This window comes from Bombus flavifrons, chromosome 3 (assembly GCF_040668555.2).
Source record: "Bombus flavifrons isolate JBK064 chromosome 3, iyBomFlav1_principal, whole genome shotgun sequence".
Lineage (NCBI taxonomy): Eukaryota > Metazoa > Arthropoda > Insecta > Hymenoptera > Apidae > Bombus > Bombus flavifrons.
Window position 1 is genome coordinate 15747113 of NC_138444.1, and position 27247 is coordinate 15774359.

At 36.3% G+C, this 27247-nt stretch overlaps 2 protein-coding genes across 17 annotated transcripts in view; one reads left to right on the forward strand and one right to left on the reverse strand.

The window, feature by feature from the left end:
* The window catches only part of kar (monocarboxylate transporter 10-like protein kar), a 179220-nt gene that overhangs the window by 127342 nt on the left and 24631 nt on the right, over positions 1–27247 (forward strand). The window lies entirely within an intron of this gene.
* nrm (neuromusculin) overlaps positions 1–27247 on the reverse strand; it is a 433949-nt gene that overhangs the window by 75952 nt on the left and 330750 nt on the right. For all 15 annotated transcript variants that reach the window (XR_011172628.1, XR_011172629.1, XR_011172630.1 and 12 more), the window contains 4 exons: positions 21529–21699; positions 20996–21157; positions 6844–7028; positions 210–360 (listed from right to left, as the gene is read on the reverse strand). Coding sequence is in view for 11 of the 15 variants with exons in the window: in XM_069109818.1 (XP_068965919.1) it covers positions 210–360; positions 6844–7028; positions 20996–21157; positions 21529–21699 (669 nt within the window). In the remaining 4 variants the exon portion in view is untranslated. The remainder of the gene's footprint in view (positions 1–209; positions 361–6843; positions 7029–20995; positions 21158–21528; positions 21700–27247) is intronic.

A 27247-nucleotide genomic window follows, 5' to 3' on the forward strand; every position in this document is an offset into this window, starting at 1 on the left:
AACTTTACACTTTTATACGGTGCCGTATCGCATTCCTTTTATAAATACTTAAACTGTTTCCTTCTTTGAAAGACTCAATAGAGAAAGGCGAAGCATAAAAATCGTTGGACGAGCACTTTATGCGTCCACGACGAGGCAAGCAAAGGGAAAGGAGAGTTCGTTATGGCGGTAAGCAGCGACGGATACGTCAAGAATTATGGTTCACTTACATAAAACTTCGATGGTTATCGATTCTATCATCGGTTTCATGTCTTCAGAACGTGTAACTGAGTTCTCAGCGTAACACTTGAACGTTCTTCCGTTGTCGTACACGGACGCCGTAAAAGCCAGAGAACTTGTGGTCTGCAGCGTGCCATCCTTCTGCGAACATAGAAAGCGAAAAAGATATATTAAGTCGTCGATAGCATCATCTGTTAACGGAAAAGCTGTCGACGGGGATCATATCTCTGGATGTTATGCCGTAACTTGCAACTTTACTTTCGCTATTCAACGAGATCTTTCGCGAGCCGTAGTGAACAATGAGTCGATCGATTCTTTGAGTCACATTGCCGATACACGTGCGGAAAATCGTATGAAAGAAACGAGACACGATAGGAAATCTATGGGAGTAAAATTGAAGCCGTATTCGTTGCTGCACCATCGTACTGATGCGACACAATTTAATTTCACTGATTTCTCGTTGTCTTTGTATACCTATGCGTAGACGTACAATGCACAGATAATTGGATTTTTCATCATTCGATTGGAAATATAAGCAGATTTCATGGGAGAATCTTTATGCTACTTTTTCTTTTCGAAAGCATTTGTTTTGATATTCTTGGAACGATAGAAAATATACTTCGTCTTAAGAATACTTATTATATACGTATGAGTAAAATAAAAAATTTGTTTTGTAGAGTATTCTCGATCTGATAATCGTAAACTTAACTATTGAGATATGTATAATTTTATGTGCTAGACTAGATTAGCTGTGTGGTAGTGATACATGTATGTGAATATGAGCGTGCCAAAGTATGTGTGTGCGCGACGTCTCGAAACAAAGGAATGTAAACTGTTCAGTCAGTTAACAGTCTGGTATGGAAGAAGGCGAGACAAGGAAAGTGCTGAGACGCGTGCAAGTGTGTATCGATGAATATCCTGGAAATTGTTTATCAAATAAATATATAATTATTTTAATACAAATTCTAAGTGTAAACTTAGTGTTTTTATACCATTATTTCGGCAATTAAGATCCAAAATTATCAACATTAACAAAATATCGTCAATTTCTAACCAGCAGGAAGAATATTTATTAAATTTTAAGTAAATGCCAAAAAATCGATTCTTTCAACCGAAATATGTTGCTCTAAATCAATTTCAGTCACCAGGATCTTAAATATAGCCAATTTAATAACCTTTGGCTATTCAAAAATTCAATAATGATATAACTTCGGTTCTCTCTCCTCCTTTTTTATGAACAAGGAAAAACCCGAAAGAAAAGAGGATTAATACCACGTTTATACCTGTACCGTCCCACGAATTCATCAGCTTATAAAATTCCACGATCTATCGTAGAACGACAACGTTATTGAATTTTTCTTCCTGGCATCGTCGTTTAATTTAAATAGTGACATCCCCTGCGAGCGTTGAGCGAGGACAACGTCATTGAAAATCCCGCGACTATTTCCCCCGAACGTATTTTTCAGTGTGTTGTTCACGAGTCATCGTGTACATGTGTTCGTTCCTCCGCGAGACGGAACCGTAATAACGAGAAAAATGGCAGAAAGTAAAAATAAGAAAAAGATCTGTCCTCCACGATTGCAGTGTGACGTTCGCAAAATTTCTCTTTGATATTTTGCGCTGGTAATTATTTCGCGAACAATCGTGTTTGCTGTTCCGAGAGAATCGTGAAAACGATGAATATTGGATTTAGTAGAGACTTTTTGTGATAATCCTATATAAATTTTGATACAGTGTCTTTTGCGAGAATAACGAAATCGATAGATTGCTATTTGAAATGTTTAGTTTGCTTGTTTTTGCAAGATTCGATAAATATCTTATAACTAGCTCATTCTGAGACAAATGATAATTTTTAATCGATCGTAAGGCGCATTATATAAATATTGTGGAAGCTAAAATTATCATAAAATAAAAATCAGGAAATATTCAAGTTTAAAATAATTAGCCACTAGAAATTGATAAATTTAAATATATCATCATATTAGTATATAAAATCACTTTATAAAAATTCTTTTCATCCCCTATGATACAATCATTTATAACAGAGAATAGTTTATAACAAACCAACTATAATTTTTAACTCGTTCATTTTTACTCATTCAGCAAACTCTTAAACTTTCTTTTGATAAATTAATTTTCTATTGTTAGACTCATTTTAAGAGTATTAAAAGTATACTAATGGCTGGCTATTGATTCACCCTATGTACGAGGAGTATTTATCCTAATCGATCGTAATGGAAGGCAGACCGAACGACCAAGTCTTATCGTTTCTTTGATAACATGTCGGTATGCTGATATCGTGAAAATGCAGGAACACAAAATAATAAAAACAAAACATGGTGAACTGATACGAATGTTGTTACCTCGTAGAATCAATAATGCAAGTTTTCAAGTGGGTGGCGCCGTGATGTAGGTGCAGGCGCGGTCTAATTCAATTACCAGTTACAGTTAATTAAAACTTACTCCTAGTTTATAACAACGATCAAGAATCTCCCGTCGCAACTGTAACGCTCGTTATAAAGAAGCTTTTTGCTCTCGTTTCTTGAATTCTGACGATTTTTTTAAACGCCAACAGCATCTTAAACGGTTTTCTCTTTTTAGCAGAAGAACTGTTGCCTGAATTACTTAAAGAAGAATATTTCCGAGTCTGACAACCGATTAATTACTCGAGCAAAACAAAAATAAAGGAGAACTAACTAAAATAACAATAACGGTTTGTATAGAACGAATAAAGCAGAAATATTTAAATGGTCAAACTTTAACAAACATGAAATTCTTGAAAATCTTTAGCTCAGTATATGGAAGCAGAAAAAGATCTGCTACTTTATCAACGTGAAAAGAACGTTTTACTCTTCAACTTGGCAACTCAAAAGAACATAACACGATCTGTATAATGATTTATCGCGTTCTAATTCATGACACGACCTGTCATGCATCTTTCGAATTCATGAATCGCAGAAACTAACATTTCATATTTCGAATCCATCATTTCTTTTCATAACATCAACGAAACTGTATTTCGATGAACCAACGGGGCCATTTGGTTGTCGATATTCCATGAATGTTCCAGAGAATATAATTAAAAATGTAAAATCTCGATAAAAAGAATTATATTATTCGCGATATTATAGAAAGCTCTGTACTTCCTATTTTTTTTATATATTTTTCTATATTATATTGCACAGAAGTGCAATCTTGAACTTTCAAACTTCCTATAAGTGGATAAAAATTAATTATAATATTTTCGATTTAGAAATTTCCGTTACCGAAACGAGAAGCAAGATGATTAGGTGAAAGTTGAGAAGGAGAAATATCTGCTACTTCTCCGCTGTTCAACGCGTTTATATTCACTATAAGTTCGAGAAGACGAATTGCTCGCACCTTCTGTTCCATAAATTCGGATAGGTCGAAGACGGGAAGAAGGACGAAACGGATCGAAGCTGTCCAAGCGGATCCGCTTAATCTCGCATACACGTCGCGGCTCGTTTGCATCGGCGAGCATTTGCGGCATGTAATTGCTCGGCCCTATGTAAATTCTGTCTGTTGCCACGTATACCGCCGCCGTACGACTCGATCGTTACGTCACCGGTGCCATAATCAGCTACTCCGTAAACGATGCTAATTATGATACCACGACGCGACGCGTACGTGGCTGCACGCGAAACGATGACCGTTAGATATCTAAATCTATATAATTGCGATAACATAATCCCTAGCTCTCTATTGGGTCAACGATTAACGCTCGTTGCTTCTCAGTTCGAACTAGATCATCTTCATCGTGCGAATGAAACATAAGAATAAAGTAGCCTTCAAATTCCAACTAAAAATAGTTTAGAAATAAATTCCAAATTACAAACGTTCAACAACAATTTGAATCTTACCGTTCTCCTCGGACCGACATGACCCGAAATGAAAATCGTATTTGTCAATAGATGTTATTAAAATATACAGGGTGGTTGGTAATTGGTGGTACAAGCGGAAAGGGGGTGATTCTACGCGAAAAAAGAAGTCGAAAATATAGAATAAAAAAGTCTTTTTATTTTTTTTTATTTTTTTAAAAATCTACAGTGAGATCCGTTATAACAAGACGTGATAAAGTGCACGCGTACCGAGCGAAAATTCAAAGTCGATTTTCTCGAAAACAAAGCCTCGAACGAAAAATTTTTATTCTATATTTTCGACTTCTTTTTTCGCGTAGAATCACCCCCTTTCCGCTTGTACCACCAGTTACCAACCACCCTGTATATAGTTCAATGTATTTCGATTTTACTGCTTTTCGCGCGCTTCGTATTTTTCGCAAAGAAGGTATTTGAAAATTTAAAAAGAAAATACAAGCGAGAATCAATGGGATTACATTTAAGAAGTAATTGTTTGTAATAAGAGTTTCGCGTATACCAGAGCCTATTTATTTGAAAAAGTAGAAACGTAAGAAAGCAAATAGAAAATAAAGCGAAGCGAAGAAGGGGAAAGAAAAGGAAAAAGAAAGAGCTGAACGACTAAATAAGGTGATCCGATTTCTTATTCAGCCATCTAAAGTTGAAGCGACTTTATAGCCGCGGATATTGCCATAATGGATTTATGATGGTGGCGAGCCGTACAGATTCTCCTATAGGTACGTGAACGCGTTATTACAGTGACATGCTACACGAAATGACGTATAATGATTTTCCGATGCGACAAGCCAGCAACATCGTATTCATCTGTGAAATTACTTTTTCATACGCGTCAAGCGATATCTGATTTTGTATCGTCGTACGCTCGTATGAATAATCGTCAGCCGATTACCTGAAATTTCACGCGTCCAACTTAAAATGAAAGTTGTATGATTTTAGTGCTATACAAGGTTTACAAGCTGCCAATGGTTTACATTCTAGTGGTCATAGGTGTAGGATCGTTTGACTTAATGACGCTATGTGACGAGAACAATAATGAAGTTAAACCGATCGAATTTGCTACAATGAACCAGTGGCCGTGGTGAAAATGATGTTTGTGTCATGATATCAAGTTACTCTGATGTATTAGTGATTGATCGATTAAATAACTCTATCGCGTGAAAGACCAGTTTCAACGCAAATATCACGTACGTGGATTATCTATCTAGTATTTTGCTTTTGATCCTATTGTGTCGAGTGTTTCAAACGTCACAAAATGCAAAGGTATTTGCTCTTGAAATTCGATATTTTTGATTAGTTCGCACACAAATTTTACACGATTTAATTAAATTACATAGAAGCCAATTGATCGAGTTCGTTTAAAGTTAAGTATTTGATGATTGAAAAATTAGATAAAAATTACGTATTGTAATAATAAAAATTGCAAATTTGTATCTTTCTCAGTACGATTGAAAAAATGGAATCTACGTAAATAATTGTTACACCCCATAAAAGACACAATGAGTACTTTACTTTTAAAATACCTTTTATATTTTAGAATATTAGTTTAAATATCTCGTAAATGTATAAACACTCGTACAAGGTCTACTTTCATTTGTAAATCAAGAAATCTCCCACTTCCAGAGATGTCATGGTGAAGTGAAGTTATACTTTGCATATAAAGCGTGGTGTTTCCAATTTTCACGGAATAATGAAAATCTCGATCAGAAAATAAAGGGAATATGCCTCGGCGAACGACTGGAACCTCGCGTCTAATCGAATTAATTCGAGTCGAACGGTTTGAAGGAATCGCGGGTTGAAATTCGCGCGAAATATACTGCATTTGAATAACTGCTTTCTCGCTTCAGGTAGCACCAACTGCGAATTCTGTTTATTCGTTGGCCGAAGTAGTTTATTGCTCGTGAACTCGTTGCAAGAGACATCAAGTCGGCTTACATAGCTGGTACGGCACTTTGTTACTTAAAATATGCGCTCGAGCTGACGTCCAGACGCGTTAACGCGACTTCGCCAATCGTCCATTCGATAAAAGAGAAAACTTCGTAGAAGAAACGCCATTAAGAAATTTTAGCTATGAAATAGTAATGTAATTCAAAACTGATTTACGCGACGTGATTTAGCGAATAGGATCGACTCCTTTTTAGGATGGTGTTTACGAAAGGAAATATAATATAAGGTAATGTGAAATTGAAAATTTCTTTGATAAAGAACAATGATATAACGATATATCGAATCGCTAAAAAAGTATATTAATTTTAATAAAGAAGTTTTTAGTCGTTAAAAGATACGTTTGCTTTTAACGAAGGATATTAAAGTATGTTAAAATTATTACCAACGATGCACAACATTTTTTAAATATTCGAAATCTAAGGAAAAGATTATTCTTTATTTTCTAATAACTTTCAATCGTATGCTAATAATTTCAATGTTTATTAATTCTATAATCATTAATCTATGTTAAATAATCTCAGCAACAAATGTAAAATGTAGTACGTTTGTGAGTTCATCGCGGATTATCGAGCAATTTTATCTGGAATTTACTGTCAACTTCTATCTGTTATTCTATGTCTCTTCCTTGCTTTCTATTTGATTATAACGACTGAATTACGTCTTCCAGAATAACAGTGTGATTTCTTTCAAAGATTTGTATCTTGCACGTAAGCAGAACAAGGAATTAACAAAGGGGAATAGTTGCATCGCATAGTCGCATGTAAGTTTTCAAGTCAGTACTCACATTCTCCTTGACCTTCGCCTCTTGTATTTGAATTCTGTCGTTACTTTCGTTCAGCACCTCGGTACCGTTTTGCCAGGTGATGTTGGCGGCCGGCCTGGCTGCTAGCACAGTACATTCGAGCATGACTCTCGTCCCTTGCACCACGTGGCCCACCACCCCGTTCAAATCCATCTTCAGTGGCCGGACTGGAAAAGATGTTTTGTTGAGATATTTAAGAGTTTGCGGGAAGATAAAGGGAAGAAGATAGAGGAAAATGCGCTCTTAGCGTGTAAAAATATCCAAAGGTAATCGAAGATATTTAGAATTTTAGGAACATTGATGTTTAAGAACCTTAACATTTTCGTACAGTCGAACATTCAAGTTTTCGAATCTTCAAATATCAAAATATAGAAATTTTCACATTTTTACATCTCTTTGCTTCCAAGTTTTCAAATTTCGATACACCAAAACATTCAAATTTTCGAATTTTTATATTTTCAAACTGTCTTCTTTACGAATCTTCAAATGTTCGTATATTTGTGCCTTGCTACTTTTAATATTCTGTTCGTTTTCCTTTAATATTCAGGCGCCTTTTTACACATACATTTTCACGAACCCCTTAAACTACCGCAAGAGAACCTTACTTACTATCAAATCAACGTATCATTCGACCCACAAACTTTCATAAAGTTGCCTGAAGGAAACCTTAATATAGACAAAAAGAGAAGCAAATTCGTTTGAAAATAAACGATGATCCCCGGGAAGGAACGTGTTATTCAGAAAATCCAATTATCGTGTTACGTCAACTTGGCGGTAATACACCTTTACTTCTCGCCCTTTTTCATATAACGCGAACTCGTGGCCGCAACTGATTCATGACACGTTCTCTATGCTTGTTACGTGTCAGTGTACGTAACAACACGTGTATACATGTACACAGAGAAATACAGTGTCAGACTGAGCTGTCTAGTATAGACGATCTAATGCAATATCCAAGCTGAGCCGCTGTCTGCATCTTGTATCTTCTATAAGAATAATATAAAGGTGGTGCAAGCTGCAAGGTGAGACAGCTGTAAGGTACGAAGAGGAGGGGTAAGATTGAGAAGCTGGGCGGTTGAATAAAGAGGAAAACTCGATGGGTGGACGAGGAGTGCTGGAAAATCAGAAAGTCAAGTTGCACGAAGAAATTCGAAGGAATTTCTATCTGAGATTTTCTTTCTTCACGCCAGACTTTATTCTTCCTGTCAAACTTTTCAGAAGCGCCTTTTTGAAAAGTATTAGTGATATGAGTTGAATTCCTTAGCTGAATTGTTATCATTGATTTCTTTCTTTCTTACTTATAGTCAGTTCGAAATAGTTGTCATATACAGAAACGAACATTTTCCAACGAGTCTTTGTATTTTGCATAAATCGTTGAAACTTTTTCTACCAAATATTAGTTTCGGTCACGAATTTTATTGGTTAATTTTGTGTTATAGGACTGAAAGATTTGGATCGTGAGAATTTCATTTCGTAACAAAATACTGGATCGCTGCAAAGGACCGGACAACAGTGTTATTTTTGCGAATTTCCATCCGTTTTCTCATTCTCAAATTTGCATTTTCTACTCCACGAACAGGTTCAACCAGATGTTCTCTCTGAAATTTCCTCGGTGCTGGCTCTGCTTACTACGTTCACCAAAATTCCTCTCCGATGCATTAGCCATTCTTAAGAGCACTCGCCTCGACACATAGACTAAAATATTCACTCACCGTCATCATTCGACTCAATTTGCAAGTCTCTATGCATCTCTCCCATCTTTATAAACAATTTGGAATTTTAAAACATATCAGTGATTGTATAAGCAAAGCGAGCAAAGAATCAATTCTTAAGTAAAGATGCAAAGTATCACAAATGTTCATTAAAGTACCAGCAGAAAGTAATTGCATCAGTTTGATCGAAGATGAGATTAAGACGAAAATTAAACGCAAAATCAATTCTTCGGTTTCCTATAAATGTATAAAAATCCCAAATCTGGTGATAATTAATTCTATTATGCGATGATATTGCACATGGTTACTAAAAAAAAAAATCCAACGTTTTATCGGTGTGGAACATTGAAAAAACAATTTTGAATTTATGAATGGGGGTTGTTCTAGCTAATAGAATTGTCCAAAGATACGGAATATCAGGATAGGGCGACATATTGGATAATTGGAGAAACCGAAGTCTGCGACAGACGGCTGTTCAATAAACGAATCAATCGACGTACGACCACGTTTTATTTCCACCTACGATACCAGTTACGTTTTCGTTACGTTTTTGCCTTCTTTCGCCCTTTCCTTTCTCCCCCGTTGCGTTGGCTCGATTAAACGGTCCGCCGCTTTTCTGTTTGCATTTTATTCGGCCCTCTGATTTGACAGCGTCCCGTACCACGAAACTTCAATCGAGCAATTTCTGCTTGTAATTCCCTCAAAGCGGATACGTTTTTATAACTGTGCCGGAATTATACGCGCATTTGAAACGGTCGACAAGGGATTGGCAGGTTCGAGAAATTTTCTTCCCCGGGATTATTGCCGATATTGTCGCGTTTATAGACACGTACGCCTTTTCTTTCGCCTTTGATGATAAATTCAGGACCGGGTTTTGTACATTTTATGTTTTACAAAGTTTTATGCAACTTGATACGTTTGTTCGAAGCTGTCAAGTCTTATGATCGATATTTCACGCATTTCTACTTGTCCCATTTTTAATTGTGAATTTATTTCGTTAATTTATTATCGAATAAATTGCGAATCTATTTATTTGTCAGAGGTAAATTTTCGTTAGAAGATTCGATTTGTTATAGCTTTCATAAATATTACGTATCGTTTAAATTAACCAGAACAATTAATTTGCTATACTTCCATCAGAAACTAGAAAATATGAAAACTGATCAAGTCGATTACCACATTTATAGAACACACGAAATACAGTTACGACTTTCAAGAGTTAATTTAACCGACAAATATAATAGGTATAAGTGAACGAGAAATATATTCAAAATTCAACGCAATAATTTATTACGTTTCACCTGAAATTAACGTACACGTGGGAAACACATTTACAAGGCTTAGACGTCATCGTAATTAACGTTTCCAATTATCCATCCCTCAAAGCCAGCCACGCGAAGTAAGACGAGAAATGGTAAGCAAAAGACGGGAGTATATGGCGGCATAGCGTTCGGTGAGAGGATTTCCGCGTAAATTTCGCCAGTATGGCTCACGTTCGCGCGAGTTATAAAATTTCTAAGTGGCTGAGCAGCGTTTACTTTGTTATCGCTAGATAAATCGTAAAATCACGCTGTGAGAATTTTCGAAAAAGCCGTAAAAATAAAGTAGACGAGCGAAAACGTTCGTTTCGTAGTGTTAGGCCCACAGGAAATGGAGAGAAGAAGTTGTAAATGGTAAGAGCTCGACTTTTGTCATCCGGCGGCCGTCTGTGTAATTGAACCGCGGCTGAAAACGTGTGGCAATTTGCGGATCACGTTGCATCCAGTCTCTGTAAACGTTGCGATCCAGGTAATAAAAGGCTTTCGATGGAGATAAGCCTGAAATCCGCTGGAAATTCCTCATCGTTTCCAATTCTGCCTGGATATCGAGTTGAAACAAAGGAAAAGAGAGAATTCTTTGGTCGTAAAAATTATTGTTGGCTATTCGTGCGAAGAGTAAATGAAGAAGGAAAACACGAGGAAACGCGATAAGTTCGTTGTTGTTCGTTTTCATAAAAAGATGTTTGTCTTTCGATTTTATGTTAACATCTCTCTTATCGCGATATAAAAATTCCACGACTGTAACACGATTCAACGATATTTCTCAAACGACGAAATGTACGAATTGGCCAATTATTGGGTTTTTGCAACACTACGTATGGAAACGATATAATGATATAACAGTAATGCTTTGTGTATCTGTTATTAAGGCTAATCCAATTATCAAGTAACAAACAAGCTACGATAATCTCATCTTGTCTCCCTATTGTTAACTACTACTTCGCTTTACCCCTGGCAGAAGATTGATGCCATGCAATCTTGCATGTCTAGCAATTTAATTTTAATGAAGTTTCTGATCACGTAAAGGAACGTAAACGAACGCAAGGTAAATATGAGCTGGAAAGTTTACATATGAAGACAAAGAAATATTTCCCTTTTATTATAGTAACATACTAAACCAGGCAAATAAATATCCTTCTTTAATAGGCTTATATTTTGATAATTGGACCAACTTCTTTAGATAAGAGCCTTTAGAAGCAATTAAAAATGAACTCTAATGTATAACTTGTCAGGCATTTTAAAAACTGGATATTTGAATTAATCTCGTTAATAATTTTAAATTATATTGAAAATACTTAAGTTCAGCAACATTATTAAAACTTTATCGTAATACTGTCTATCGTAACACTCTTTTATTAAAGCACTTAATCTGAAGGATCCGAAGAAAATTACTTTGATTAAGTGTATGATAATTCAAGAACCTACACAGATCTTTATTTAGTCATTCATATTATAAAGTGGATATTATGAGAACAACGAAATAACTAAAATATAAATGCAATGAAAAGTATTCAATTTGTAGCAAAAATATCGATAGATGTCCATATAGATTTATAGCCGATAAAGTACATGCTAAGATAAAGTTTTATTTGAAAAAGGCAATTAAAATACTCAAATCTAACATCAGTTAATATCGTAAACAAACTGCTACATAAGAACAGTTCGGCTAATAAAGCTCAATTAATATCATCGATAAATTGTGACATAAGAATGGTCTAGCTAATAAATTTAATTTATCCATTTCTCCTTTACGATTATTTCTCTATCATCGAAACTGATAACGAAGAAGAATCCGTCTGTTTCGGTAATCACCGAAACGGTTACCGAAACGAACTATTTCTTAGTCCATTCGTCCTTTCTTCCTCGCAGGGCGCCGCGAGCTCAATTTCCGGGCAGCAGCCGTCGAGGTACTTAGTCCAGGTACTCGGCATCGCTTCCTGTACCGCTGAAGAAACATTAAAAAGTTCACGTGCAAGTATCCTTCGGCACAGGTCTCCTTTCCTCTCTTCGCGAACTTTCTCTCCTTACCTTGCCCATTCTCTTCCCTTTTTTTCCTCTTCGTCCTTTATCCTCGTTTCTCTATCTCAGTGCGCTCTTCAGCGAGGGAAATACGGGGAAGTAAGTTTCCCGAGGCGGTTACAGGGGAGATAATTCTCGAGCGAGACCAGCGAACGGGCAATCAGCGAAACGACGCGCGGCAAGAACGTGAAAAGAAAGACCGGTCGATCCGGAATAGAGAGCGAACAGGGAATCTAATATCGAGGATTGCATTTGCCTTGAACCGCGTCCTCCACTTTTCCTCTTTTACCCCTTTCTTTTTTCCTTTTCACCTTTTCCTTTCGCCCCCCCCCACTCCATCCCTCTTCTGCCACTTCTTTCGACAAACACCGTAGCACGAGGAAAGCGGAAGAAAAAAATGACAAAGATCCGTTTCCCCTCTAGCCCTTTCCCTTCTCTTATATTTAACGAGCTGCGCCGCTCCGACGATTTTACAGAAAGCAACTCTCCTCGCGGAACATTCACACTCGTATACAAAGAGGTGTGCGTATACGTAGAATCGAGAAAACGGTTTATCGACTTTGGCTCGAGCGGTTTCGAAGAATAATAGAGAAATTTCTCCGCGGGAGGTAATACGATTTGCCCGGAACAATGCAGAAAAGCGAAAGTGATTTTCATAAAAAGGGAGAGTTAAACGAGGGTTGAAAGACAATTCTTCATGATTGTTGAGTTACTCTTTTCGGGCTATTCTTTTCCTCGATTTTGCCCGTCAAATCGGTGGATTGTGACGCTGGTTTTTGTAAGTGGATCCCGGCAATTGGTCGAATCTATCGGCTTTTGTAACCGACTTGTGGCTTTGCTGGTGTGTTCTATATAATTCTTTGATATTTTTGATATAATAATTCTATGATACAGGAAGTTTGTTCCTTAAGATGGATATTCGAAATATTCATTAGTATTTTATCCACGCGAAAAGGAAAGGGAAATTTTTATGCTCTAATTTCAGCAGCATTAATTAATTCAAAACGAATATTTAATTACTGGATGTTTACTCGCAGATCGAGAGAAGATTGCTAAATTAAATAACATAACGTAATAAATATCCAAAATATCCAAAACGAAACGCTCGTTCTAATATTTAGAAGATGGAGCACATTTGTATCTGCGAATTTTACGTAAACATTTATAATTTATTCATTACACGTTCTCACATTTATAAGATGAAACGCGTTCGTGTTTATGAATTTTACAGAAATCTCCACGATCTACTTATCGTTTATTCCTTCCTCTTCCAAGCCCTAAATCTATGCTCAGCAACAAGATTTTCCTCGCACCATCCTAATCGTCATTTATGATTCTCTTACACCGACCGTCAAAAACCACTTCTCCCTCAACTGACTATATTAACACCCCTAAACTCGGTGACTATACGGAACCACTCGAGCGTGGACAGATTTCTGCCTCTCCCTATCAAACTTTCTCCCTCTCTCTCTCTCTCTTTCTCTCCCCCTCTCTTGTCCCCTCGATCGATCATTTCCTCCTCTCTCGAGCATTGTTTGCTCCCCAATCAATTATCCTCTGCGATTTTTTTTTTGCTTTGGGGGCGAGAACGCGGTGGAAAATTTTTCCAACGACCGCGGCACCAGGCATCTGGGAGAGTTGGCAGACTGGCAAGCGGTTTCGTACCAGAGTTTTCCAAGTCCTGGGATGCGATTTCCGGCTCTTGTTTGCCCCTAAGAGGCGGCGTGTCTGCAAACTCCGCACTCTCTCATTCTCCTTCCGTGCAGGTGTGTGTCTTTCGAGCCGGCCTTCTCCGGAACCTGACTTCACCAGCTGTGCCGGCAGCTGAGACTTTCGCAGATACGTCGCTCGCGACCACTTGCAACGATTCGACTTTAAATCCACGGCAAGTCGTTAAAAGCGGCTTACTTAATCGATTTATTCGCACCACACCCATCCCCATTCCGCGACCTTTCCTCTCGATATTGGAAAAGCGGCAAGTTTCGAGGTGAGAACCCATCCGCTCGGTTGAACAGACTCTTTATCGGCTCCGTGGATCGCGGACACTCGGACCGATTGTTTTACGCTTCTGGATTCATTTACTTCGTCCGAGATAGAGATCCCTTTTCTCATCCTAAAAGTACGAGCTATGAATTTGTTGTATCTCTGATGATTGTATTACACGTTGTTTGCTACATCGTACGCTGATATATGAACCGTTCACACGGCAAAGTGGTTAAGTTCACTTTTCGAAATTTTAATGCCAAAGAACTTGAGTGATCCTTATCGTGTGCAATTTCATCGATTTTCTCTACCTTTTGCTTTGTGCAGTTAATCGGTTTGGCGAGTAAACCGCTCATATATAATGTATAGTATATTTATATAGCGAATCAGTTGGTTGGATGGTTGCCCGATTCGTCAGATACACGATTAGTGGAACTTTAGTGGAAAATGTAAAGTATGGCTTTAACGTGAAGGATGGATTCGCGAAACGTTAATAGCGAGTAGAAATGCAGAGTTTTGGTATTTTTTAGGTAACGTATCTTTTGGTTAAATAATGCCATTTGAATATAGACGAGATTTTAAGAGCAACTAGCGCTCAGCTTTCTTATTATGTCTATGATTGTATGGTAACGTAGATGCGCAGAATGTGCCGTATAACGTAGATAGAATGAAGTGAAAATGGAAAGGAATATCTCGATTCTTCTGTTATGTTCGTTATTCTCATAGCTTCTTAAAATAAATTTTTACTTATTTAATTATAATATTTTAATACACCTTTTTTCTCCGTACAAATCTCTGTTCTCCAAACAAACTAAGATCACTCGCTAATCTATTCGTTGGTTATTCTAAAAATTCTTCGTTAAAAATAAATAAAAAAAGAAAGAAGAAACTGGAAATCGAATTCATTATTATATGGAGTTAGCCATAATTAGCGACCGAAGACTCTGATGCGTCTGATAATGGCGACGTACGAGCCATTTCATTGAATTTCAGATAAAAATGATGATTATTCGTGCGCGATTAAAGCTGTTGGTAGTCGATTCGTCTGGCACGCTGCTTAGTAATCTTGAGTAATTTATGGGCAATCGCTGACTATATGAACACGACCACCATTGCCAGTCGTATGAAAACTAGCGTGTCGTTTGCATGGAAACAGCGTGTCACGATGCGGCCGAGCATGTTTCGCGAATACCAGTTACGTCTATCGAGAGCCTGTTAAATTCATAATAACCAGATTCACCTGGAACTATTTCGAACGTTCTCATCGATAGAAATCCTGCGACGTTACCAACGAGATACAATTTTTTCCCCGTGAAAGGCAAAACAAAAAAGCAGCTGGTGTTGCTCGTTTCGTCGGTTAAAACAGCCGCAAACTTTGTTGCATCCTATCAATAAACCGCGTAGGTTGAAAGTTTGGACATGGAAAGCTCGACGAACGCTAATTTTTATGGCTCGTTTTTGGGATCGCGAATAAAACGAAATATCATGTCGTTCAATAGAATTTTTGATGGAACTGTTGCGCTATATTTGTTAGTCTCTAGAGTGATATGAGATCAGGAAATTCTGTAGTTCGAGATTCGAATATAGGACATACTCAGCCACAAGTATGTACGTCGAATCTTCCATTTTCGTTTCGTTCTGATTTTCAGTCGTTAGATTTGCAAAGAGGGAATTAACCAATTTACGTTGATGTCTCATGGAAATTGGGAACAGATATTTTAGAAGATTCGTAGTACGTAGATTAGATTTAGCAATGAAATTAGTCATCTCCGATCGATATACGTATCATGAATTTTATAATATAATTACTTTTCGTTTCGCTCGAATTCTACTTAAACCAGTCTCCGGTCGACATCGGTTAATCTTACTTAGTCAATTCCTACTTACTCAAGATGGTTTCCAATCAAGTTCACTTCATCACAGTCAACTTCCTGCAAACTCACAAACCAAGTTTGAGCTCCCATCGACTGCAAGAAGTACTATCTTCGAAACAAGTTTCATTGTACAATTTGAATACGACCACCGTTATGTATATGTAAATGTATGTATACATTTGCACATAGTGGCGAAAGACAAGTTGGCGAAGAATAAATTTAATTACTTAAGTATATGGTGAACTGAATATTTTCAACTTATATCTACTATTTTTTAAATAATTGTTTTATCTGTTAAAATTATTCTTTTCTCATAGCGAATAACAATAAATAGATGTAGAAGATTTTATTAAAGATCCTTAGATCCTAAAAATGATTAATTAAATCGTAAATGAATTGGATCGCATTATTAATAAACAGTTAAATAGCTCACAAATTTCTATGTGAAATATCCTGTTTCGTTGTAACACACGCTAATATATTTTATACGAAAAAATAATATTATCGTGTTCAAATTCTCCAATTTACATTTATTAAATCTTGCAATGAAAGTAATCGATAATTTCATATGACATTCGGTCAATTCCAATATGTATTAATGATAGTTTTTTGTATTACAAGTTTCGATTACAAACAGCATCGATTATACATTCGTAAAGGCGATAATATAAAAGTTAATTTTAAACACATAATTACGGATGAAAATGAAGAGAATCATAGTAAAAAAGAACAGCGGTTTATGTAACGCGAAGGCTTGCAGAAATCGTATGTTAAATTATGCGCACTGGTTTTGTTAATTAAATTCGATATAATCTAAATATTACATCGTTAATTACACATGTCGTGCAATTTAATCGGAAACGATTATTAAACGGAATCAAGCATCCCTTTTACAACGAGTCACCTGCTGCAAAATTATTCCTTCATTAACGAATAAAATAAATAATCATTAACGCGATTATACCGAATTCGCAGTCGGCATAGTTCGACAATCGTACGATACTAATACACAATCTGTAAATTTAATGTCTACCGATTTAATATCCATCCTGCGAGCTTTCATTTAAATCTGTTTATGTTTCGCCGATTATTCCGTTAAAAATACGTAATACGACAAACGTAATTTCAATTATATTTCATTGATTCTTGACTCGAAAGTGTAAAAATTATGTAAACTAATTAGCGTTACAAAAAAGTAGGATATACATATCTAAATATTCTCATTTCGATCAAATCGCATTCGAATGATAAATTTGTTAGCAACGGATACAACAACGGTACAAGACAGAGATCTTTGCTGGCGTGTCAAAGACAAGTGAAACGCGTTCGTCTCGTGACAATTTGTGATTTCCCTGAGTATTGGATACTTTGCGCCAAAGTCTCTCGTCCCTTCATCCGTTCTTTCTTTCGGGATAATCCCACGACACTGTGTAAAAGGAAAATTGATTTGCCCGGCACACGACAAACTCTCCGGATCCCCCGACTCAAAGTTCCGATTTATTCGCCTTCGAGGCAAGCTTCGCGTCTGTCTCGCGTTTGCACAGGAACGAACGTCGGCACGGAGTTCGTATGCGCCCGCCTATTCGAACACCATAATTATTCCTGTCAAATTATTTACTCGTTAAACCTATGTGGAACCTATCCGCGTCGGTAAGTTACACAGAATGTGACGTTTAGAATCGTAATTGGGTAGATCCGGATTTTCCTTGATATTCGTCTGTTCTTTCTATACATTCTAGCATTTCGATAATTAGGGATTTTCCTTTCTATCGTGCATAATGGCCTTCGTTTAAATATCCCGGTGCCTTGTCAGTTTAATAAAATACATAATATTAATATTTATATGATAAAAAGGAATTTTATATATAGAAGATTTCAAAGCTATCTATCTGTACTATAGATTGAAAAGAAAATGGAATTCTACGTCAAAATCATGGGAGAAAAACGTAACAAATCGCATATTTTATGTTTTACAGAGTTGACCTGTTAAACAAATAGTTATTTAACCAGACTCGATTTCTTCACTTGCGTTTATGTGAAACTATGAATTTACATAAAATTTCAGAATCTACCACATATTACGGCAGTGCTATTAAAATCTATAATAATTATTATTCAAATTTCATCATCCACACGGTCCAAATTTTCTTCCAACATCGTGTTATTGTGCTACGAACAGGTAACAATAAAATACTGGAAACGTCAACAGAATTCCCCAAGAAACTGTCCTAATACTATCATAAATCAAAATTTTCTTTCCCCCTCGATAACGTTATTCGAGGCTGACGAGAAAACGATAGGACGTGAAAGCTGTTGGAGTACCAAGGCGAAACGAAGGCTGGAAGAGAGGGAAACGAGCCTCCCGGAACTTTAACTCTTAATCTAGTCGTCGTTATGGACGGTTTTGTGTTTCTCTCCGTCGTTCCACGGCCGGATATAACTCCGGAAAGTTCGCGCGGACATGGAAGGTTCGGCGGAAAAGTTTTTGGATCGGGAGGACTGCTAACTCGGTGTGTTCGTTCCGCAATAGCTGGCGGCACGATTTGTTTCGCGGCGAGGCACGCGAGAAACGTGTATCAGTGCCGCGATAAATTATTCTAATCTACGGTGCCGTCGCCGATTCTTCATTCTTTAATCTCGTGGCCGTGTTCGATCGTATCTACCTGTGATTTTCGAGGCGGCGAGGCAATTTTCGAACGATCGCCTCGATTTTACTTATTCAGCGTGTCGCAATTGCAGCCGGAGCTCTCTCTGAACACGTGGCGAGAATTTTATAATCGTTATTCGTTCTATAGAATATTATAGCGGTTCGAGGACATTTCTAGAATCGTATTTCCAGCTATGAGAAGAATTTTCGGATATTATGGACTCGGTGCAAAGGAAATCTCATTTTCTCGGATGAAACATTAATCAATCGGAAGATTCTGTTCGAAATATCATGCATATTACAAATATTGTTAGATATTACTAGATTATTAAATTATTAGATATTACTAGAGATACAAATATACAGAATACTACAAAACATGTGGAAGATATGTATCAGGTTGATTGTAGATGTAAGAAAAGAAAAAAAAAAAAAAAAAGACAAAATTTCATGTACATAAAATGTACAAAAAATGTTTAGATCATTATTTTTTCAAATTATAAACGACAGTATTCCGTGCTAGAAATATACTCGTACCGACGAACCATCCTCGCTAATTCACTCGCAATTCATCTTTTTTCTTCTAACAGTCGAGATCTTGTCTTTATTCTATATCTATTTGATTCGATTCATGGATTTTTGTATGTTTTGCTATAGAAAATACAAAATTTGTACAATATAGTACTCGTAAATTTCTATGATTAGTGAAAATAAGCTAATACGTATTATAAATAATCGATTAACGCTTAAATCGATATCGTTAGTTACCAGGGGATATAAATTCCATTTGGTAATGTAATATATAGTAGCATTTCGTTTATATTACCATCGACAATTATCCTAAATCACAGTGCTACTACATATTGGGTAATCCTAGTCAGTAGTTATATACGAACCGATATAGATCAGACGTTCCTCGCCATTGCTACAGTGATCCATACTTAATATTAACCCTACAGCGTTGTATAGCAGGTACTAGGTACGATACACTATGTTGTCTCAATGGTATCTTCTATTTTCCATGGATTCAAGATATATATCTTTGATGCAAATTTACGACGCCGTTAGGGCGATGATTGTGATGAAACAGCGTGATAAAGGAATTACGATTTACGAAATTACGATCTTTCTAAAATTATTGTCACATATAGTTGAGGAAGATATTGATCGAAGGAATGGATTAGGAGATTGAGATAGAACTGTACGTAATGAATGAAGTAGCCGCTCTATTATCGTATTTGTCACCTTAGTTTACATAATCATTACGAAGGAGTGATAATTAGTCGACAGAGACGAATTAAAGGAAATTAAGGTAGAGAAAGCAGGCGAATTGAAAAGGATGAAATCAAGGAGAAGAGAACTGACAGAAATAAATTGGAGTGAATCGCATTAAGGGAAAATTGTCAGCAATGATATTCGTTAGAAAGATGCGTCATTTCTCATGGACTGTGTTTAAAGAAAAAGAGAAGTCTCACGCGTTACACGAAAATGCTCGTATTTAATCGCGATGTTGACTGACGGAGAAAGAGTAGAAATTAAAAGGGGAAAGGAGGGAAAAGCCAGGAAGGAATTGAATGAGAATACGGAAGAGAAGGTTGCACACGGTTCACACGAATTTTAACGACCTTAGTTTTAGCGGACGACACAGCGAAAAAGACTTTTTAGCGGAATGATTTATGGCTAAAACTAGGTAAGATCATAATTTACCGACGGTCCATTCCCTTTCACTTCGTTTGTAATTCATAGATCATGCTTAACTTTCAAAACTTTCCGCTGAAAATTGATCGCACGTTGAAAACTTCTCGTATCACTGTATCCAAAAACATTAATCTTCGGTACATCTATCGTCGTTGGAAGTGGAGGAGTAGTAATTTATAATTTAATCTTATTATTCGAACCATCCGCGACCATTTTAAATTGCTTCTAATACTCGGGTTCGCCCATGTTCTAACAAAGGATGACAAATTACGAAACTGATCAAATAATGTAATATATAAACGTAACGATCCTACAAACACCTATTACTTAAATACTCTGAGACATAGCATGTACCTAGGTAGAATGAAATATTCAAACGTTCGAAAACCCAAAAAACAAAATATTATTTTTCGTTACTTTCAAAAAAAAAAAAAAAAAAAAAAAAATAATGTTTTCAAGCGAAAACGTCAAATTCCACACTCAAACAGCAGGAACTATACGGGAAAACTTTCGTAAAGCGATAAATTCAATTGCAAGATGTTTGAAAGGATTCTATCTTTCGTAAAAGGGATTCGATTTCACCGGAAACAATCGAACGTGCACGCACGGAAAGAAAGCCAAGGAAAACACAGGAGGATCGTATTTCACACCCTTTCGAGACTTTGTCGTCCCAACTCGAAGGGGTTTCACAACGAGATGTCCAGATAAACGAATACGTACACGATTCTAAGGAGTCAAGTTCGCTGGGATTATTTTCGGTCCCGTTTCTGTCGATCGAGACGTCGATAAAGAAACGTTTATCGGCTTTGAGTGATTCACTTTTAGGGGACAATGATGTTTGGTCGTAGGTTGGAAAGGTCACGCGTACACATGCATACTTACCATGGACATCCAGTTTGATATCGACGGTCAGGGGCTCGACCAGGGCTGTACTATTGACTTTACACGTAAAAGTTGAATTCAGCTCGTCGCGTGTAATTTGCATCTGCAACTGGCTGCTCGCGTTCCCTACTCCATTATCAGCGATCATCGTCGAGCTGAGCGCTGTAACATATGCGTTCACAAACGTGTTTATATAGATATTTTTCTTTATAAATGAAATCTTTGCGGTAAATACGACGGCTTTATCCTTTGCAATTATTTTAGTTTACTAAAAAAAATTATTTAAATATATCCTTAAACATTCCTAGATATAATAGTCTGAAGATATAAAAAACAATACGTACAACAAGATGAAAGCATTTTTTTTTATGAAAAGTATAAATTCCAAGCTTTTACGATCTCGAATTAAAATTTCACACCAAAAAGTGTGTTTAAATCCTATAAAGAAGGAAAGTACAATAATTTTGTCAACGTGAAACGTTGTAAAAAAAAAAAAAAGGAAACGGTATTGTATTAATGTTGGTAAATTTTACCTTCCAATGGTTGTTCGTTTTTGAACCACTCGACCGTAGGCACCGGTTTCCCTTCGCCACTCTCACAGTACAAGGAAATCGACGAACCTTCGTTTATAGGTCCTAAAGTGGCACCGGTGCTTAACGTGTTCTTCGTGTTCTCGTCGATGACACGTACGAATGCAGGTTGCACTGAAACAGAAACGGAAAGCGGTCAATTACACGGCTAAAAAGCGTCTTCGATTCGTCCTACTATTATTGCTCCTATTCAGCACACGCGGTGGCGCTTATGCAACAGAGTTTTTCACGTTGCTCGACACTTTGCTCATCGACTTCCTCGAGAAGCAAACCAAGCGATTCGATATTGATTACGGATACAAGTTGTCGACATCTAACGATCATGGTCGATTTAATCCGCTGTTTGTATTAATCTTTTATCAGACTATCTATTTGAAAGCAATCGCATCTGTTCTAAACGTTTAATAGTAGAATCTAACGTGTATATGTATTAGGTTGTCCGAAAAGTTTCTTTCGTTTTAATTTCTGTTTTATATTATTTTATTGAATTACGTATGATCCATTTCGTTCTATTTCTATTAATATGTTCGTGCATAATTCAATAAACTAATATAAAACAAAAAACATTGTGAAAACCTAATATAAAATAATTGAAAGGGAAATAAATTTAGGTTACTGTAAGCAGCAAATTAAATGGATTTTTATATTAGTATAAAACTAATCTAAATATGCATTATTATAAACAATTTCATAAGTACTCGTATCTTTTAATTATTGCCAATTTTATTGAATTTTGTTTATGTGCGTGTCTGTTGGGATTTCTTCTATTAAAGAAGAGACAGTTTTGCAATGAAAATGACCCTGTAGGATCATTGTGTCTATTGTGTTATTATTTTGTTTTTTTGTTTTTAAATATCTAAAGATTAGCTTCATAGTTTTTAGATTTATTAGATTGACGTTCAATATCCGTTCATGGAATTAGACTTGTCATAATGAAATTTTCATAGAGACTCAATTTGATCCCTACAGATTTATCAGACTAAGTTGCATTTGACTGAAACAATTTTCAGAGTGTGACAGTGTACGACTGTCACATTGACGTAATTGAGATAATTTCTAACGAAAGCTAGGCTGATGTTTTGAAAGTAAAGGATCTTGGAAATTTGTGCGAAAGTCAGTGTGAAATGCGAAGACAGAAATGGCTTATGCGAATGTACACAGGTGTATGTATGAAAGAATAAATCTTCTTCTTAAGGGTGAACGTTGGGTGGTGAGAAAGTTTGGAAACTTTCGAGAGAAAGTTTAAAGAGAAAGAGGTGGAAAAAGGTTTGAAAGCATTAGTGGATCGAGTACTAGATATAGCGACTCTTAGTCTTATTTGTCGAGTTATGTGTATTTTACTTTATTGCCAATTCACATCGTTACTGATATGCAGTGGATATACAAAATATTTTCTTTCCATTATGTTTATTATTTATAGCGTTTATATACTAATAGAATGATTAAAAGTATATTAAATTTTGTACCATTTAGTGATACTTTCAGGCGACTATAAAATTTTATAGTAACAATCGGATAAAAAAATGTTTCATTGGAAAATAAGAATATGTGTAAATAATTTTTGTAGCTACTGTATAGTATAGTGCTTGGATACGTTATTATAGCTCTTTAATTATTTTCTATAGGATTAAAGGATGAAAATAAATTTGTTATTGTTATAATACGTTAACGAAATAATACTGTTGAAAAATTGATTGGTCTATCTCCGATATACAGATTGATTAAATTCTAGGAATTAATTATAAACTATCTGTTTCCAGGTTATACGTATCTATATATATCTATAGAGATATTGTACGCAGATATCGAATTAATTAAATAAACCAATATTATCAGCCATCCAATAGAAGTCCACAAAAGTATTTGGTATATAGACGTAACTTTAACGATTTTATTTATGTAACTTTAAATATATAACGATAGTTCAATGGTAATATCGATATTTGTAAATTTCTCCTGAGATATTTTGAGTTATCCAATTTTCTATTTAAATTATTCAGATTCCTATCTAATCTTCTTTTTGCTCTTCTCGTCGAGTAATAGCTAATCGATACCATCGTGCTTGTAATCGCGAAAATTCTTTTTGCAGTTTGTATTGGAACGTTTAGTTTTCAGTCTCTGTTCTATATTGAACTATCCTGTAGTAAAATATTTTTTCGTAAAACACAGTTCTCTCTAGTTATACAGTTTAGATATAATTTGAAAAAGTAAATTAGAAAAACGAATACAATAGATTTTCTATTTTAATTTTAATTTAAATCCTATTTTAATTTTATGCACGGTTTATTCGAGAATTTGCGACCAATGAAAATTTTATTTTTATTTTTGAAAGTATTATATTCTGTAAAACTCTACAATTTCTCCGTTATATTATCCTTATGTATTCCGTATCGCGTATAACGTGTAGCGCCGTCATGTTACACACCCTTATTACGTTTCCTTGATATGATTATACAGTTTCCTCAAACTTTAATCTTGCGTTTCACACTATCGTCAGATCTTCACACCTCTACGTAACTAACGGAGTATTATTTCATCTCCTCACATATCTCTTATTTATATTTGCAATAAACACTATAATTCCTACCGGCGTTACGTTCAATCCCCCAGACACCGTTTTTGCTTTTAGTTATTTATTAACATTAAAGTAAATCCTATTATATTTTTCCTGATTACATTCATAATAAACACTGTAACTTTCTCCAACATCATCATCCTTATTCCCAGTTCGACAACAAAGCCGTTTATCTTCCAGTATTTCATTCAATCCCTCCCACGCAGCTCCAATTTTAAGCATTTACGAAGGTCGACATAAATCTTGTTATATTTTTCTTGCCTACATTTATTACGTTTATACCGCACCAGTGGAGTTTCTACTTCTATTGTCACGTATTAAATATAAATTTTTATATTGTCATGTAAGCTATAAAGTATATCGTTCAATTATTTGAATTAAAGTACAGTTTCTTGGAGTAAATTAATATTATAAATTCACATAGGGGAAAAAGTATTTGTTTCGAGTGCCTCGATTATCTCCGACATTCCAATCTTCATTCTTACTGTCAATTCAAAGTCTTCTACGGCGTCTCATTCGACTATTCTGCCACAAATTCTACCAAAGCCTCTCCTCTTTGAAACGTCTGAAAGCCCAACACTTTCGCCAAAACAGCCCTCTAAACACAGGGAACTAAGCAAACCGCAAGTTATTATTCATTGTCATTCTCCAAGACTGGCGCGAAGCCTGGTAGAAAGTCAGTCGCACGTAAATCGCTTGACGAAAGTTCTGAAGATGATAATACGAAAGACGTTCAGTGTCCACGTTTTGTCCCGGGTTCTTTCACCGCCCCCGTTTTATCTTTCGAACTCAATATCACTGTGAAAGGCTCGTCTGCGTCGCGCAGACGTTTGAATCCGGTTTTTAATTCGGCATTCCCTTGGACTCGCGGTGGTGCATTGTGCGACAGCAAAGGGAGAGGACAGCGGTGGGCCGGTTTGAAAACGCAGAAGCGGACCAGCTTTTCCTCGGGACGTAGGCCCGCTCTATGAATAAACTTTTCAACGCGTACAAGTGCCGCTTCCGGGATAGCAGCCCCGGCTGAATTCATCGCGAGCCACTGAATGTCAAGTAACTGTTTTCGCTGGAAATTCATCTTGCGAATTTACGTGCGCGCGGAGAGCGCCGTAACTTTTTATTGCGAAGCTGAACCGGAAATACCAGCCTGGTGGTCCGGTAGACTCGGCGACGAGGATCGATTTCGTGGTACGCGATCCTCGACGGACTCGTGTTCTGGATGGTAGCTTTCAAGAGATTTGCGATTCCCCTTTTTATATTATACTTTTGCTACGACGGACCAGCTATAGGATGGATATATCATCTTGCGGAGGAAATTTGGAAAAAGATCAAACGAAATACGGGATCAGAGCCGTTCACGGTTAAAAGTCTTGATTGAATTATGGTAGGACGGATTTGGAGCGAAGGAACGGGTAAGAAGGAGATGGAAATTTTGGGTTAGATATACTGTCGTTGGCTTATTTGTGTCCGAAATTTGGAATCAGAGAACTCGCTAGAGTTCCCTGATCTTCCTTTCGCTTAGCTTTTTCCCTTGTTCTCCTTTTCTTTTCGTTTCTCCTCTCTATCGTCTCTTTTCTTGTTTCTTCCTTCCAAATCCTTCTTGCCATTTCTTATCTTCTTCTTCTCCGTTTCCCCTCTCTTCATTTCTCCCTTTTGTTTCGTTTCTCTTCTTTCTTCTTCTTTTTTCTATTTTTCTTGCTTGTCATTTCTCCGTTCTTTCGTCACAGAATTATCCTTCACTTCTCTCTGTTCATCGTCTATCTTTTAATTCCTCTCGTTTCTTTTTCTGATTTTATCTGATGAAAATTTTGGCACATGAATGCGAAACGTACCTGTTCGCGTATAGTAACACGGTAAATCCCTGAGCAAGTTTATAGAAAAATTAATGTCAGGTACATCGTTGTGATCGTTGACGGTGGTTATTCCGTAACAGGAGAAGAACAGCTTGGAGATGCAGTTATATGAAAAGTGTACCACTTGCCTCGCCGGAGTTCCTCTAATCTAGCGAATCGCTGAGTCCCAGTGCAACGATTTCGTGATACGAGCTGGAATGAGCTTCGAGAGGATGAAAGTGGGTTGGTGGAGACTCAGGAGGAATACGAGCCAGAGAATGAAAAATATTGTACAATGATGTACGAATTCGCAAATTAAAATCAAACGTGATATTTTCAATTACTTAGGTTTATAATAGAACACGATATAATGAAAAATTATTGCCCTCGATATCACTGACATCATTTTGTTCTCTTCTGTAAATAGTCAAATTTTTACTCGAATGCGTCGATCAATTTCATTTCCCCTTTTCTAATTATTCTGTTAATCTGAGCACATTGAAACTTTTTTTCCTATTAAAGTTCTAATATATCGTTATAATTTTATAAAACAACTTTTATATTCGTTTGGTACTTTTATTGCTGAAGTTTGGTTTCGTAATAGAAATAGCAGAAATATAGAAATAAAGGAGAAGGTATTAAATAGTATTACACGCGTAGCTTTATATAATAAGAAAAAGTTTAAAGCACGATTTTCGCAAATTTTATCTTTATCTACAGTAAGATTCAGTTAGACAAATTATCGCAGAAAAATTGTGACTGCAGGTTACTCGCGAAGGTGGCAAGTTCATTGAATACCGATCTCGCCAATAGTTTCCAAGCTCGACAATTTTTTAACATTTTACCCGCTCGCGTAATTACTTTCGTTTAATGAACAATTCACCCCGTTCCCAGGTGAACTCTGGGCATCGCCACATTTCGATAAGCATTTATCGCGTAATTTACATTCAAATGAAGCGAAACCTCTATCAAGCCTTCCGATTCGCCTTCTTATTATTATGAAATTGAATATCTCACAGTTTTGATATTTCAACCAAAGAAAACCTCGCTAACCTCTAGTTAATATTGAAATATGGAATATTTAATTTCTCTATGTTCCTTTTTATAATTATTGCAGTTCACAGCTATGGATGTGCATATTAATAGTATTAATTATTCAAAACGATCACTCTGCAATTTTCCATACAAATTTTATCAATTATTTTTATTTTTGAGAATAAGGGGTTAAGTACTTTTTCGGATTGTTTTCATTTTGGAT